The 17,062-nt window shown below is 28.7% G+C and overlaps 2 protein-coding genes across 2 annotated transcripts; both read left to right on the top strand.

The window, feature by feature from the left end:
• Positions 1-907: 907 nt before the first annotated feature.
• Phum_PHUM207450 (uncharacterized protein) lies at positions 908-9,098 on the top strand (the record flags this gene model as incomplete). The annotated part of the gene is made up of 6 exons (XM_002425499.1): positions 908-2,162; positions 2,832-5,357; positions 5,714-6,430; positions 6,835-7,397; positions 7,611-8,748; positions 8,929-9,098. The coding sequence occupies 6 exons, from the start codon at positions 908-910 to the stop codon at positions 9,096-9,098; spliced, it is 6,369 nt and encodes a 2,122-aa protein (XP_002425544.1).
• A 484-nt stretch (positions 9,099-9,582) lies between these two features.
• Positions 9,583-11,432, top strand: Phum_PHUM207440 (origin recognition complex subunit, putative; the record flags this gene model as incomplete). The annotated part of the gene is made up of 4 exons (XM_002425498.1): positions 9,583-9,705; positions 9,784-10,101; positions 10,181-11,048; positions 11,422-11,432. 4 exons carry the CDS (start codon positions 9,583-9,585, stop codon positions 11,430-11,432), a joined length of 1,320 nt encoding a protein of 439 aa, XP_002425543.1.
• Between the last annotated feature and the right edge of the window lie 5,630 nt (positions 11,433-17,062).

Raw genomic sequence — 17,062 nt, 5'->3', positions numbered from 1 at the left:
TTCAAATAATAATAATAATAATACATTTGAAAAAAAAGATGCAAAAACATTATCAGACACAAATAATACTTTGCCGAATATGAACAATAATAATAATAATAATAAAATACAAAAAAAAAATTTGTCGTTTTTTCGTGAAAAGAAATCACAGATTTTCAGTTTAAATGATCATTTAATAAATAATAATAATAATAATAATAATAATGATATCGATGATAAAATAACGAGAAAAAACAATAAAAAGGGTAAAAGAAGTAAAAGAAGTATAAGAAAATTCAATTATGAAATAGACGCAGTGAAATTTCCCAAATCGTTCGCGTACAACAGTAATCGTGTCAATAAAATTAAAAATTTTTTAATTGATAATAATACGAATCGAAATAAGAATATTGAGATTCACAAATCTTATTATAATAAAAATAATTATTTTCCACCGAGAAGAAAATTAAACGACGATGAATATGACGATTTGAAAATATATGATAATGAAAAGAAAAAATTTTCATATAATAAATTATTACACGGGAAAAATGATAAATTGTCTTATATAGAAAGTAGTTTCGAGGCGACGTCATTCGTTCCACCCCATAAATTCGCATCAACGGAAAAAAAAGTTTTATTAAGTACTTCCGGTTTGATAACTAATAATAATGAAAAAAATGAAATAATAAATAAGGATGCGGTTGATAAAAATATTAAAAATCTACGTCGCGGATCATTAAAAAATTTCCCGGAAAATACATTGAAGAGACCTTATGTGAAAAAGGAAAAAAAACGTTATTTCGATTTGAAACACGATCGTTTGTTTCCTTTGTCGCCGTACCGACATGTTAAAATTCGTCACTCTTTGAGAAATTACTTGATACAGAATAATGCTTGGTCGCCTTTGAAAATTTTCCCAATGAGAATGAGACGTCGTTCAAATAGGGAATCGTGCACGCCTCGTAAATGTTGGAGATCGGCACCTTTATTATGTATACCCTACATTAGAAGAGGACAAGATGAACTTATTAAGTATATAATTAAAAATTTACAACAAATGTTGGGGAAACCGTTTCCGCAGAAAGGCGATATTTTTGAAAAAACAAAATTCAAACCTCAAATGAAAAAATCTGAAGACCCGACTTGCGACGACGTCATTCCTGACATTGATTGTTCCGCGTCGTCACCCAGCGCGTGCACTACTCCAAGTCCAAACGCTTCGTTTCCAAGGTCACTTTACCCATCCACTTGCCCTCAGATTCCTCAATCATCTTCTTCACAAACGTATTCGCATATTTGTTCACTTTCGAGCTCTTCGTCAGGTTATTCAAAGCCTTCTGCAAAATCGTATCAACCTCCTTGTGTGCCTTTATATCCGAAATCTAATAATCAACCTGCTTGTTCGCCTTCATATCCAAAACCTGATGTTTCTCCTTGTCCAAGTCCATTTACAAGAGCTCTTCCTCCGCTTCCTGGTTCACCTCCAAATCCAAAACAACCTGGACAAACCCATTGTTCATCTCCACATCCGAAAAACTTTCAAATTTCTTGCCCGAAAATGTGTGCTAAACCTTGTGCGCCTCCTTGCGTACCTTGCATGCCCACTTGCTTACCCCCTTGTCCAACTCCTTGCTCACCTCCATGTTCACCTTGTTACTCACCTTTTGCTTATCCTCTTCCTTGTCCACCTTTTTGTATAGCTCCTTGTCCAACTCCTTGTTCAACTCCTTGTCCAACTCCTTGTCAAACTCCTTGTCCGCCTCCTTGTCCGCCTCCGTATCAACCATCTTATTCACCTCCCATTGCTACTTCCAGAATTTATCCTTATTCTCCAATTAGTCCTTCTCCTGGTCCTTCTCTTTTTCCTTCTCCCGGTGCTCCTCTTTGTTCTCCTTTTAGTGCTTCTTCTTTTCCTCCCTATAGTTCCTCTCCCAATCCCCTTCTTAGTCGCCCTCCATGCTCTCCTCTGAGTCCTTGTAGTTCTCAAAGTCCTCCCCCTGGTTCTCCAAGTCCTCCCCCTGGTTCTCCAAGTCCTCCCCCTGGTTCTCCAAGTCCTCCCCCTGGTTCTCCAAGTTCTCCCCTTGGTTCTCCAAGTCCTCGCGCTTTTAATCTTTTTCCTAACCGTCCTAATCACAATCCTTCTCCTAGCCCCCTTCCAAGTCATCCTCCTAGTCCTTTTTGTAGCCCTCCTCTAAATACTCCTGTAAATTCTCCTCTTAGTCGTCCTCCTTGTAGTCCTCTTGGTCATTCTCCTGGTCCTCCCGTTAGTCATCCTTCACTTTCTCCTCTTGGTTATCCTCCTGGCCCTCCCGTTAGTCGTCCTTCACTTTCTTCTCCTGGTTATCCTCCTGGCCCTCCCGTTAGTCGTCCTTCATTTTCTCCTCTTGGTCACCCGCCTTGTTCTCCTCTTGGCCATCCTTCCTACCTTCCTCCTGGTCCTTCTCCATCTCTTAATCCTGTTTTAAGTAGTTCTCCTTGTCCTCCTCTTGGCCGTCCTCCCTACCTTCCTCCTGGTTCTTCTCCATCTCTTAATCCTTTTTTAAGTAGTTCTCCTTGTCCTCCTCAAAATCCTCCCTATTATCCTTATTGCACTCCCAGCCCTCCTCCCAGTTCTCCTATGGGTTGCTCCCCTTGTTTTCATTCTAGTTCTTTTCCCTGCCTTTCTTGTTCTTCTTCCTATTTTTCCCCTTCTAATTCATTTTATTCTATGCCTTGTCCGCCACCTGTTACTTCATCTAATTCTCCTCTTTGCACTCCACAATTTTCTTCCACTTTTTCTGTGCCTGTGAGATTTAACCCAACAACCTGTTCAAATATAATTCCAACGCCTTGCCCTACGACTAATCCAGGTTCTTATACGACATCTAATCCAAATTCTTATTCAACACCTTATCCGTTTTCTTTATCCACACCTCATTCAACTTCTTATTTGGGCCCTAATTCAGATTCTTGTTCGACACCTTATCCAACTTCTTTTACGACACCTCATCAATCTCCTTATTCGATTTCAACGCCATCAGAGTGTTCCACTTCACAATATTTTGTAGAAAGTGATAAATTTAGGAACGCACCGACAACTACATCATGCGATAATAATGACAATCCATCAGAAAACGTAATGTCAACGAAAAAAATCACGGTAAAAAGTACAAATTTTTCTCCGATACCTTTTTATCACACGCCTCCTTTCCCAATTCATGATTCTCTATTATCAACTGCAGCCAACGCTCACACAACGGAACTTTCAAATTCAGCACAGGAATCGTTTAGTACAACTCCGAAAACATTGGCCCTTACTTTTCCACCGATAAAGAAAATAGCTTCCTACATAGATTCATGTTCAAAATGTTCATTAACTGGTTTGTTATACGCATCAACGAGTCCTAAAACGATATTTAGTAAAATAAATGATAAATCAACAATGGGATTTATGTTTTCTTCAAAATATTTAAAATCTCGAATCCTTCCTGATAAACCGTCACAAGACAGCAGCAGCAACACCAACAACAACAACAACAACAATCGTTTTTGTTCAAAATGTTTATCCGAAAATACAATGCCAAATGCGAAACAAAAAATTAAAAATTCACTACTATTAAATCAGCCATTGAAAAATTTAATGAGTACAAATGTCGACTTGAGTCGAAAAAGCTTTGTTGCACCAATAAAAAAACCAGAAATCGAAGATGAAAAATTTGCTGATAAACTTATCACAACGGAAAAAGCAACGCAAAATTTACTTCATTTCGAAAAACCGGAAACGAAAAAACGAACTCCGGCGACATTAGAACTAAAAACAACTGATTCATTTATTAATTCTCTACTACGATCGAGTTCTTCTCCGAACGAAAATAATTTAAATAATAATAATAATAATGAAATAAATAACGAAAATTCGAAAACGAATTCGATTATCGGTCAAATATCAAAACCTAATGGAATCCTACTCGGAAAAGAAACGAAAGATTTTCCGTTAACGAATTCTCGTCAAACGAATATCGAAAACCCGGAAAATAAATTTTCCAATTTTCTAGATTACGAAAAATTTTTAACGCCATCAAATTATTTGTCGCCAACGGAAAAATCTCCATTTAAAGAATCAAAAACGAATGCTTACATGAATAATTATAATAATATTAATAAAATGTTTCAAAATTCGTTTTTCGACTACGGGGAAAGAAAAAAATTTCAAAAAAAAAAAAATTTTAAACCAAAAGATAAATTCAAATATAATAATTTGATTGATATCGGCGACAATAATTTTCCAGACTGGAACAATTTGCGGAATATCCCGTATCCGAAAGTTCGCGGATATAGCAAACACCTTTTTCCGTTAGCTTTTGAAAATCGTCCGACAAACGATTTCGAATTGTATAATAATAAATATCCGTTAGGAAAAGCTAAAAATCAATATTTTCATCCGATCAACAATCCTCTAATGAATAATATCGACAACAACAACAACAATAATAATAATAATAATAATCACAATTACGATTCTAAAAATCGACGACGGAAACGTTCTTTGAACTTCCCAGAAGATGAGAATAATGATAATAAATTAGGAAAACGTATAAAAAAAAGATCGTTACGTAATATTTTCCGGAAATATAAAAAAACAACACCGGCGACGCATTTGCTTATCAGTGATTTAGCTGATTTTTTGACAGTGAAAACACCCTATTTCACCGCGACCACAGAAAATTCTAAAACGGAAACCGGAAATGAACCTGATGCCGATGCCGCGCCGGTTAACGCAACAGATTCGTCCCTTGTGACTCCGACCTCATCGACTGAATATGCAGCAGCTACGGAATTGATTGGAAAACCATCGGAAGCCAGTTTTAACAAGGTTAAAACCGAAGTTAAACTCCAAAAAAAATTGAAATCCAATGGAGTTCAAGCAAAAAAACGATCTTCTGGAACGAAAAAAAATGTAAAAAATAATTCTACGAATTCGACTGGAAAAGAAGAAACAAACAATAGTACATCGGTTAGTTATAATAATACGAGTGCCGTTAAAAATAAAAATCAAACCGAGAAAATGGATGATATCGACGATGATTTAACACTACCGGACACGAATGAAACGAAGAAAATAATTAATCCGAAACATGTCGTTTCAAACAACAACACCAACAATTACAATAACAAAACGGAAAAGAAAACAACCGCCAAGGCAATTCATCAATTGAAACGAAACTCTACCAAAAAACACGAAAAAGAACCTGATAAATATGATGACGTAGAAGAGGATTTACAGATACCTACGACGTTAAAATCTGCAAGCATTGCAAAACCTTCGAAAAGGCTTTCGAATAAACCTGTGCCAAAAGTATATAAAAAAGTTTATCCGGATTCAATATCGAACTCGAGTGAAAATCTAGAAAATTCGATGGAATCTCAAACGAATTCATCTCAAAAACCTTCACACCGTAAGTAATTTTTTTTTTTATTTTTTGATAAATTAAATTAACCGACATCACAAAAAATTATTATTAATATTTTATGAATATTCAATGAATAATTAATTTATTTAAATTTTAAAAAAATTTCCATGAAAATTAATTTCATTGTTTATTAAACTTGATTACAAAAATTATTCCAGAACGTTTTGTTTGAAATAAATTATCTCTCTCTCTTTCTCTCTCTCTCTCTCTCGCATAAAACGTTAACTCGAAAAATCTATTTGTCTTTATTTAATTAATTTATCCCACGTTATTTTTCACAGTTACGGAAAAAATATCAAATCAACAACAATGGACGACGAATTCTGATGTAAAACTTCAATTATTAGCCTTGTGCGAAGGTTATTTGGAAGTTGTTAAGTTGGCAAGAGGTAAAAATCCAACGGTCGAAGAAGATTTGGATCCATATTTGAGTAAATATTGTGAAAATGTCATTTCTCAAAGTTTCAATTCGCCGGACACTCCGAAAAATAAAAATTCACCCGTCAACATATTAAAAAACATGATGTCGGTAAAATCACGAACGGTGTCAACGAATCATAAAAAATTTCACGACGGTTTTGAAACGTCGAAATTTAAAAAAAATCAACATCACTATGCAGACGATAATAAAATTAATAACAACGAATTAAATAGTTCCGTTGACTACTATATGAAATCGAATGAAAAACTCAACGGAAATTCATTGAAAAATTCCGACGTTGTTAATTTTAAAAACATTCACGATGATGTTAAAAGTTACGAAGGAAAAGACAACAGAAACAAAAACAGAAAAAAAGACAACAGCGAATTATACACTAAAGGTATGCCAAAGGAACAAGTTGATTTGTTAAATGCACTTCGTAAAGAAAAAACAGCTTTGCTTTCGTGGCTTTTCGACAATAAAGAAAATGATTACACTCCGCAAAAAGTTAAAATTTCTGTCAATGGTTGCAAAGATGGAAACTCATCAACATCGTCTCCTCGTAATTTTCTTTCAGGTACGTTTACATAATATTCGAACGACTAAAATAATTTATAAATAATAACGACTATTTTAAAATATAGGGAAAATTTTACTAACCTGAAAACATGTAGTCAAATATCAAAAACGTCGTGTAAATAGAATTTTTTCTTAATTTAAAATCAATAGTTAGTCTTCTTAGATACGACGACGATTACCACTTTCTCTAATAATGTGTTCTTTTATATTTTTTGAATTCTTTTCATAGTGGTGTAAAATTTTACAAAAACTCTGAACACAAATAATAATAATAATATAAAAGTGTGTAAAACATTTATTAAATAGATTAATAAGAGGAAGAATGAATGTTTAGTTATTAAAAAAAAAAAAAAAATGTTAAATGATCCTTAGCAGGACAATAGTTTTTTCTTTCAAAGTTAGGCACAATCGAGTTTAAAGGCAACAAGCAATTGTTGCAGAACATCCCGGGTATGTCATCCATCAAATCTAAATCTAATTACCCTATTTACGCAAGTTTATACGGTTACGACAGAGGAGGAGAAGTAAGAACTCTTAACGTTTTCTGGAGGAAAATAAATGAAAAAACACACGAAGCCACAGTTTTTAAAAACGTTTCCGTTTTGGCATTATTATTAACATCGACGGTCTCCCCAAATATACACCGTGAAAAAATGAATTTTGACGAGGGTAATTTCAACGATAACGAAGAAATGTTAAAAAGCAAAGATCAAAATAAAAACGGATTTGGAACTTCGCATAAGTCTACGGAAACGACGAATTTTTCATCGACATCAAAACATTATAAAATTGATAAAAAAAATAATAAAAGTCAAACTGAAAGATACGAATTCAAACCTGATTTACCGTCCATGATTGGTTCGTCAAATAATACTCCTGGAAAAAATATGGTCAATGCGACGACTCAAGCGTATACGAAAATACCTAAAATTCCCAGCGCCGAAGATGCCAAACAAAAAATTCAGGTAATGCAATAATTAAAAGAAAAAAAATATATATTTGTATACGTAATAAAATAATTGTACCTGATTATTCAAAAACAACCGTAGGAATTTTTTTTAAAAATTAATTAGTTCTTTTTGAAATTTCCCTTTTTTTTTTTTTTTTTTTTTTTTTTGCTTACAAAAAAAATTGTATTTGATTGTTCCAAAAACTTTATTATTATTGTTATTTTCCAGAAATATAGAATTGAATTTTTGAATTATGCTGTCTACATAGTTCCCATTGTGTTTATAACAATTTTTTTTCTTTGCTGCGCATGTTGTATGTTTCTATTATGGAAATATAAAAAACATAGGAAAAAAATTAAAAAACATCCGAACAGTGAAAATAATTCGGACGGTTCGGAAAGCGAGCAATTTAATAGTAAAAAAAGGCGAAAAAAACCTAAAATACCTGATTCGGATGAGGAACGTTCGAAAAATGCGGGGGGTAAAAAACGAAGGAATTTATGGAGCATGATTAAATCTCGTGGCAACCGTCAAAATTTTGACGAAAACGAAGATGATAATATAATTCGAAGTGAAGATGATGAATCATCGGAAGATAAACCTAAAAAGGCAAAGAGAAAAAATGTCGAAACGTTAGATTCGGACGAAGTCAATTTCGAAGAGACGACGGGTAAAAAAAAGCGTAAAAATTTATGGAACGTTATTAAATCGAGTTCGACGAAACAAAATTCTGAAAACGATGATAAGGATTTAAACGATCAATCATTGAAAGAAAAAAAATTTTTTAAAATACTCAAAAGGAAAAAAAAAGAAGGTAAAGAAAGTCAAAATAATTCGCAAGAATATGAACAACAACGTTCGAAAAGCCTTACGACAACACAAAAAGAAGATAACAACAAAAGCAAAAGTTTTACTAACAAACCTGTCGACGAAAATGAAATTGAAAAATCTCCTTCGATTAAAAATGATGATGATCAAAGTGAAGCCGCGGACAGAAAAGAAATCATTGCACTTTTGGATGAATTAAAAAAAATGGAAATACAACAGTTGGAAGAAAAAAAAAAGGAATCGTCTGTTGTGATACAATACCTGGCACACGATCCGAATAAAAGTTTTGCATTCAGACCAGAAGAATTTTGTCGGTTGCCGGGTTTCGACAAAAAATCTCGCGACATTCAAAGGAATTGCACTTATTGCGACAAACGTTACTCTATGCCATACGACGATATTCAGGGCGCATTGAATAATTATAATTATTGTGATGATACGAGCGAACATCAGAAATTACTTCCCTGCGACTGCGAACGTTATTTAGATAAGAAAAAAGATTTTATTCATCGGAAAAATTATGGATTTAAAAAACCAAGTGAGTGTAAATCATTTTTTAAAATTTTTCGCGGTTCTTCTTCTGCTTCGCCAAAAAATTATTTTAATAAAGAAATGAATTTATTTAAACGTGGAAATGAAAATTTTTTTTTAAATAAATATAAAAGTGTTAGCACGGACACGAGTGATGAAATATTATTTGATGAACTTATTAAAAAAGGAAAAAAAAACGATTTCGATATGGAAGAAAGAGTTTTGAATTCATTCAATTCGTCGTATTCTCCTCGATATAAGACAACTTTTGCAAGTGAAACAGAAACATTGAGGCATGAATCAGTAAGAAAAAAAAAAGTCCAACTCAAAGAAAGCGGAGTACTTTGTAGGCTTTGACGTAATATTAATAATAATAATAATTTGTTATTTAAAAAAAAAAATTTTTATTAATTTATTTTCCGACAGCTAAATTTTAGTCGACATTTTTTTTGACTAAAAACAGTTTGTTTATGTATAATAAACCAGTAGTTTTTAGCAATATTTATTATAATAATTCGTTTTCAGTTTTGTATTAGTTCGTAAACAGTTTGTTTTTACACTTTAATTAAAATTTATTCAAACAATTTTGTTTATTCACATTTTGCTCTTAAATTTATTTATTTATTTATTTATTCATAATTTTTTTTTTATAAAACATTTTTTTTTTTTTTTTTAATTCTTTACTTTTTTTTCAAAAAGTCGGTTAAGCTACATAGAAACTTATGTTGGCAACATTGAATAACTAATAATATTTTTAATATAAACAAAACTTTGTGCTGCGGTTATGTCTACTACCCGTAGACAATTATTTAATTTGATTTAATTTACAATTTAGCTTCCGATGGATTCCAATAATTCGTCTGAATTTCATCCTTACAATTTCACGGAAAATGTTAAAAAAGTTAAAAATATAATATACGGTCGAGACGAAGAAATAGATTACATATTCAGATTACTCGGTCAGGTAAATACTTTTATGAATTGTTTTTTTACTTCAAATTCATTCCCATGCATAATTTTTAATTTTAATTTTTTTTTTCAGACTCCTACGGATGAGCCACCGCCAGCATTATTTATTCAAGGTGATTCAGGTACAGGAAAATCATTGATTGTTAAAAATTGTTTGGAAGCTGGTAAATTCTGTCATGCTATTGTTAACTGTGGTGAAGGCTACTCTCTAAGATTATTGTTTGAAAATATAGTCAATCAACTGACAAAACATGAACTCAACAAAGAAAATAATTATCAGTCTTATGCAAAATGTAGTAATTTTTTAGAATTTGTCCATGTCTTGCAAAACATTTCGAATAAACTCAACATAGGTAACACGAATGATGATAAAAGTTTGTCGATAATAATTGTAAGTATGATTTTCGTAATAAAGGGTAGCCATTTTTTTTTTCATTGTAAACTAATAATATTTGTTTTCTTGTTAATAGGTTTTAGATAAAGCAGAATTATTGAGAAAATTTGAAAAAAATGTAATAACAACATTTTTAAAATTAAGAGAACTTTCAAAATTGAAATTATGTGTCGTGTTTTTAACAATAATACCATGGACCGGATTCATGGTCGATGATACTCCATACGAACCGATAATTTATTATTTAGAACATTATAGTCAAAAAAAAATAACTGAAATATTAAAATTAGATAAACCTGAAGAGTTTTCAATGAAATTTTATGAAAATTATCTATCATTATTTCTAAGTATATTTTATTTAACTTGTCACGATGTGAGAGAATTAAAATATCAAGCGAAATTAAATTTTAATCATTACTGCGAACCGATTAAATCAGGAAATTTAACAGAAAATGATAGCAGCGAATTGTGGAAAAGATGTCAGACATTTTTTAAAAAATCATTAAAATCCCTATATTTAAAAATGGATAATTATTCTGATAATTTAGAAAAAGCCACATCGATAACTTTGCAAGTTGTCAATTTGGAACTGCCATATTATTCGAAATATTTATTAATAGCCTCATATTTAGCTTCATTTAATCCAGCATCAGAGGATAAAAAAATATTTTTAAAAAATCATGGGAAAAGTAAAAAATCTAAAAGAACCAAAAGAGCTGAAAGAGTAAAACTTTATTTGGTTGGACCTAAACCATTTGGAATTCAAAGATTATTCGCAATTGTGTCAGCCATATTGGATGATGATAAATTTAATTTAAATTCTGATTTATTTATCGAAATAGCTAGTTTGGTTAAAATGAATTTAATCACTCAAATAAGTGAAGACGTTTTAGAAAATCCAACGTTTAAATGTAACGTCGGACTTCAATTTATTGATGTTATAAGTAAAAATGTTCAGTTTCCAATTAGACATTATTTAGTCGATTTCATGGATAGTTAAATAATTATAAATAAAATTTTTAATTATGTTTCTTTTTTTTTTTTTTTTTTTCAATTCTGTATCCTTTTGTGTCATTCATTGTTAAAATTTATAATTTTTACTATTTTAAATTCAATGTTAAGTTTAAAAAAAATACGAATAAAATTAAATTTTATTTAAAAAAAAAATTAATTTGGGTAAATAATAATAATAATAATTATTACAATTTTCTCACTCTCATAAATATACATGTTAAGTTCTCATGCGGTTAATCTTTAAAATATTAATTACTTTTTTTTTTTTTGCAGAGGTAATAAAAACATTTTTTATTCATCTAGATGGCTGGTAAATAAATAACCACACATTAGGTATTATTATTATTATTATTATTATTATTATTATTATTATTATTATTAATATAACGCTATTAATTCAACCGTATCGTATTTAAAGTTGAACTTGAAAAAAAAATATTAACGGCATTAAACAAAAAAAATGCAATCTCATACTTTAAATAAAAAAAAAATTTAAATTTGTTTTTGTGACAATAAACACATTAAAAAAAACCATTTATTTATTTTTTTAAGCCCCCCAAGTAAATAATAATAATAATAATAATAATAGTAATTTATAATAACAAACGGTAATTTTTATGTTCCCTAAATTTATGTACGACAATTTAAATTACCTACAAAACCGACAATTATCTTTTTTGATAACTTTATGTTTTTTTACAGCACTCATTTCAAAGATACCTAAAAAAATATATTTAAAACTAAGGTACAATTAGGTTATCGTTTCGAAAGTAAAATAATAATAATAATAATGATTTATTCGTGAGTTAAATGTTTTTTTTTTCGCCCTACAAACGAAATCTTCGACACAAACATTAAACTAATTTTATGTTAAATATTATTTAAACTATAAACAAATACAAAACCTTATCGTACCTGAAAATGAAAATTTTTTTTCATTAATGTTAACAAATTTTATTAACAATATTTGAACTAGAAGCTAAGAAAAAAAGGTACGCATGGTAACAATTTAATTTCTGTGAGAAAATTTTATTAATAATAATAATTTTGTATACGTAACACATTAATTAGTTTTTTTTTTTTTTTTTTTTTTTTTTTTAGTGAAAGGAAAAATCTACGGATTTTTAAATGGATTCCAAAGAAGAAGAAAAAAAAATGGAGAGAAAAAATTACAAATTGATACAGGTTTTCAGCAAAATGGTGATTAACGTTAAGTTGATTTCAGGTCTCAACAACATCATCATTAACGGTATCCCCGAATATTTATTATATATATATTACCAGGGTAAGTAATTCATTCATTGTTGCGTTTGTACGTTTGTTTCACGCACGACGTTAATATTTATTTGATAATTTTTAAAAAAATATTATTATTATTATTATTATTATTATTATTATTATTATTATTATTATTTTTTGAATTGTTTTCAAATCAAAGCGAAAAAACGTGTGCGAAAAAAAGATAAACTTTTCCGTTATTAAATGCCCCGAAAACAATGTAAAATAATAATAATAATAATAATAATAATAATAATAATAATAATAATAATAATAAAATTCTTAAATGAAAACTGGTTAAACGCACGTAAAAAAAAATTTGACCACATTTCTTTTTTTTCGCATCGACGGATGACGTGAATCGATGATGATGATGATGATGATGGCGATGAACTTTTATTAATTATTTGTTAATAATTTTTTTTTACGAATTTTTGACACCTCCCCTTTCCCCCCCCCCCGCCCAAGCTAGAAAAGAATTAATAAACGAAACGTAAATTTTTTTTTTTTCGTTTTAATGGGAGTGACGCTTATTACCGATCGTTACGAAAACGATTACATCCTTTTCAAAATGGCTGCCACTTCCGGGAAAGCGATAAATGTAACAAAAGAATTTTTTTCGCGAAAACGTATTAATGTGTGCACACACACACAAATAATTGGGTAAAGTAACGTCTCGTAAACCGCGAGAAAAAAAAATGATAATAAAAAACGGTAAAAATGGTTGTTTGATTGCAAAAAAATCAAAATGAACAAACGCGACAAACACAATACAACTTACGACTTGTGTATTACTTATTTATTATTATTATTATTATTAATATTCGCGTGTATATTTATATTTAAAAAAAAAAAAAAGTTCATTCTCTTGACCATTAAAAACAGTTTTGTTTAAAGTGTTCGTAATCATAATAATAATAGTAATAATAATGATAATAATAAATTGACTTCCTCTTGTTCGTATAAAAACTTTCCATTCTAAAAACAAAAAACAAAAAAAAAAAAAAAAAGTAACTAAATGATAATAGTAACATAAAATTATTATTATTATTATTATTTAAATTCGTTTTGTTTAAAAAAAAAGCAGACGATTTTCGACTCGGGTTTTTGTGGATATTAATAATAATAATAATGAAAAACTTTTACTTATTCATTCTCGTGGAAAAAAAAAAAACAAAAAAATTATAATATTTAATAAATTCGAAGACTTTTCTTTTACATATAAACATAATAATAATAATAATAATAATAATAATAATAATAATAATAATAATAATAATTACGTCCGTTAGTTTTCATCAAGTCGCCATTTTTTTTTTTTTGTAAAAACATTCGAATAATTTTTTTTTTTTGTTGATCGTGTTATTAATAATTTCTTGATAATTTTAAAAAATGGCGCCAAAATTTAAATAATGAAATTTTTTTCTTATGATTGAATGATTTTTACACATTCGGGTAAAATAAATATTATTATCATTATTATTTTAATATAAAGTGAAAGTAAAAAAAAAAAAAATGTTACATGTTGGACGGATATCCGGTCGAACGATATTTTCAAAGGGCAATCGAAAAATGATCTCCGTGACTTAAAAAATGTACAAACAAAATGTTCGACATTAACCGTTACATTTTCGATGATAAAAATGATAATAAAAAAAAAAAACGTGGAAAAAGAAAATAATAATAATAATTTAATCCGGATTAAATATTTCCCATTGTTGTTTTTTTATTAATATAATCGCAGTTCGTATAAATGGAATTTTTATTTAAGACGTTCGATAGATCGATTGATCGATTTATCGATCATAGATTCACGAAATTAAATCCGTTATCGTAGATTAAATAAAAAAAAAACATGCGTGAACGAATAATTTTTTTTTACCTGTTATTTTGTTAGAATATGGACATAATTTTATTTTCAAACGAATGAAGATGAAAGAGAAATTATTATTGAATGGTACTTGAGGGATCCGTTCGTTCGTTTGTGCCACGTCAAACAAAATAATTTGTCCTGAATAAAAAGTCAAATAAATTATAAAATATTTTTCTAAACCGGTATTCGAAAGGAAAGGTATAAATGGAAAGGTATCGCGAAAAAAAAAGTTTAGGTTTTAAGTTTTGAGATTTTAAGGGTTAATAAAAGGTCAATTTTTTTTTTTTTGCATTATTAGCGGCTCTAATTATTAATCCCGAGATTAGATTAATGACCGTTGCTTTTTTTTGACCTTATTTGATTTAAATGGAGAAATTTTTTTTTTTTTTTTGCACGCGGTGAATTATTAAAAAAATTCAAACATTCGACGTCCTTTGATTTATATTATATATACTCATTGGGTCAATTCAATGTTTGACACACATCGAACGAAAAGAAAACCGGAAATTGAATAAATAATATTTTATTACGTAAATTATTATCATACTATTATTATTATTATTATTATATTTTAATACGAATAATTTTATCGTTAAACGATTTATAAATAATTACGATAAAATTTTATAAATTACGTAATAATAATTTTTTTCGGGATGCTGATTTGACTTTTTTTTTCGAAAAAATTGTTTCCTGTTGTTCCCGACAGAGGGATGACGTTTTTTAAAATCATTCGTAACGTTTATATATAAAAAGTGAAAACGTTTTTTTTTTTTGTAAGTTTTGAAATTTGAATTTATACATAATTACACGCGTAATAATAATGCGAAAAGAATACATTTAATTAAATTTAAAATAAAAAAAAAAAAAGTAACGGACGATAAAAAAACGAGGTTCGCGAGTTCGACGTGAATGTTTTTTTAAAATGGGTAAATTTAATAACGGAACGTTCATTTATAAAAATTTTTTTAACGGTTATTTGTCATGCCGCGAATAATCGAAACCTATTACTTTCCATAAACAATTACATGTACTTAAACCCTTTTTACATTACGATAAATTTTTCACATTGCAATGTTAAAAGACTCTATAAAACTATATGAAAGACGTTAAGTTGTTACTTTTTTAACACTAAACCTGAATTTGTTTCGTTTCCGTTTTGTAGTATAAGAAAAAAAAAAAATTTTTTTTTTTTTTTTCTTTAATTTTATTTTAACATTTGAATCTTTTACTCAGTCATTGTAGTTAAATTGTAGTGAGTTGAAGTCGCAGACATTTTCTTTTTTCTTTTCGTTATTTTTATATTTGTTTTCGTGAAAAACGTAATAATAAAAAAAGAATTTACGTGATAAAAATTTTAAAAAAACAGGGAAAATTTTTTTTTGTGTTTTTCCGGATAAATTTTCCAACGGTCGTTTTCGATGTAAATATGAAGTAATACATTATATTAAAAGATCGATAACGTCATTCATTAAGGTAAGTTATTATTAATTAATTTATTTATTTAAAATTAAAAACAAATCAAATTTTACGTTTGCTGTAATTTATTGTAATTCGCAACTCAAATATTTCCAACATGGCGACAATATTTTTATTATTAATAAAACGAACCGATCGGAAAAATTACAATTTATTACGGTAATTTTTATTGAAAATTTTGTTTAAATGAAGGAAACCAACGAGAAAAATTATTATTATTATTATTATCATTATTATATTTCATTAACTGTCAATTAGTATTAAAATCATTTGAATCCTTTAAAAAAAAATTTTAAAAAGGTTTCAAAAGGTACGAGATGAAGGGGGAAAAAAAAACAAATCGAATTTTCTCGTTTAACAAATTAACTTCGAGATTTAAATGACCGGAAGTTTATCTAAAAACGAGATTTCCAAGGTAACAAAAATAAAAAAATAAAAAATGGTTCGGTAATTAATATTTTAATCATTTACAAAAAAAAATATTTTTATTACCCGACCGCCATTTTTCTTAATTAAAAATATAAAAAAAAATTTGTTTGCACGATTCCGTTTGTTTTCTTCCTAAATTATTATACTCCCTTACGGTTACGTTGATAATAATAATAATAATAATAATAATTATTATTATTATGTTATGACGTCACTTTTTCTTTTTGTGAATGGCAAACGTTTTTTCCATTTTATTGTGTTTAAAATAGATTGATCCACTTTAAAAAAGAATTTCTTTTTAATTTTGTTTGTTGGAAAAAATAGACATAAACAAGAGTAGAAACGTTTGTTGTTGTTGTTGCCTAATAAAATTGTCACCTTGTTAAAATTTTTTCTTTTTAATGGAGCAAATATTTATTATATTCGAGTAGGAAGATAATAATAATAATAATAGTAAAAAAAAGCAACGTAATGGTTTTTTTTTTTTTTGGTAGAATTCTTTAGTGTTGTCGTTGTTGTTGTTGTTGTTCATTATTTCGTTTGTACGATTGGCCATTTTTTTTTTTTTTTGATGTAACAATTTACATTGTTAAAAATAAATCGCGCGGGAAAATTAAATTCGCCGACATTTTGTAACTTTTTTTTTTACTTATCGTAATATGATTACTCGGTAATTTTTTTTTTAAATTATACGCCGCGTAATTAATTACGTTTTAAACGGTAGTTTATAAAAAAAAACGGTTAACGTTATTTAATTATTTAAACTCAAACATCTCAAATAATAATAATTGACAATTAAATAATTAACAATAATGATAATAATAATGTTTTATTTTAAAAAAAAAATTTTCCCCCCCAAAAAACAAAAAAATCCGATTTTTTTTT

This window comes from Pediculus humanus, genomic scaffold (assembly GCF_000006295.1).
Source record: "Pediculus humanus corporis 1103172107559 genomic scaffold, whole genome shotgun sequence".
Classification (NCBI taxonomy): Eukaryota; Metazoa; Arthropoda; class Insecta; order Psocodea; family Pediculidae; genus Pediculus; species Pediculus humanus.
The sequence above is the reverse complement of the archived record's forward strand: the minus strand, read 5'-3'. Positions and strand labels throughout refer to the sequence as shown.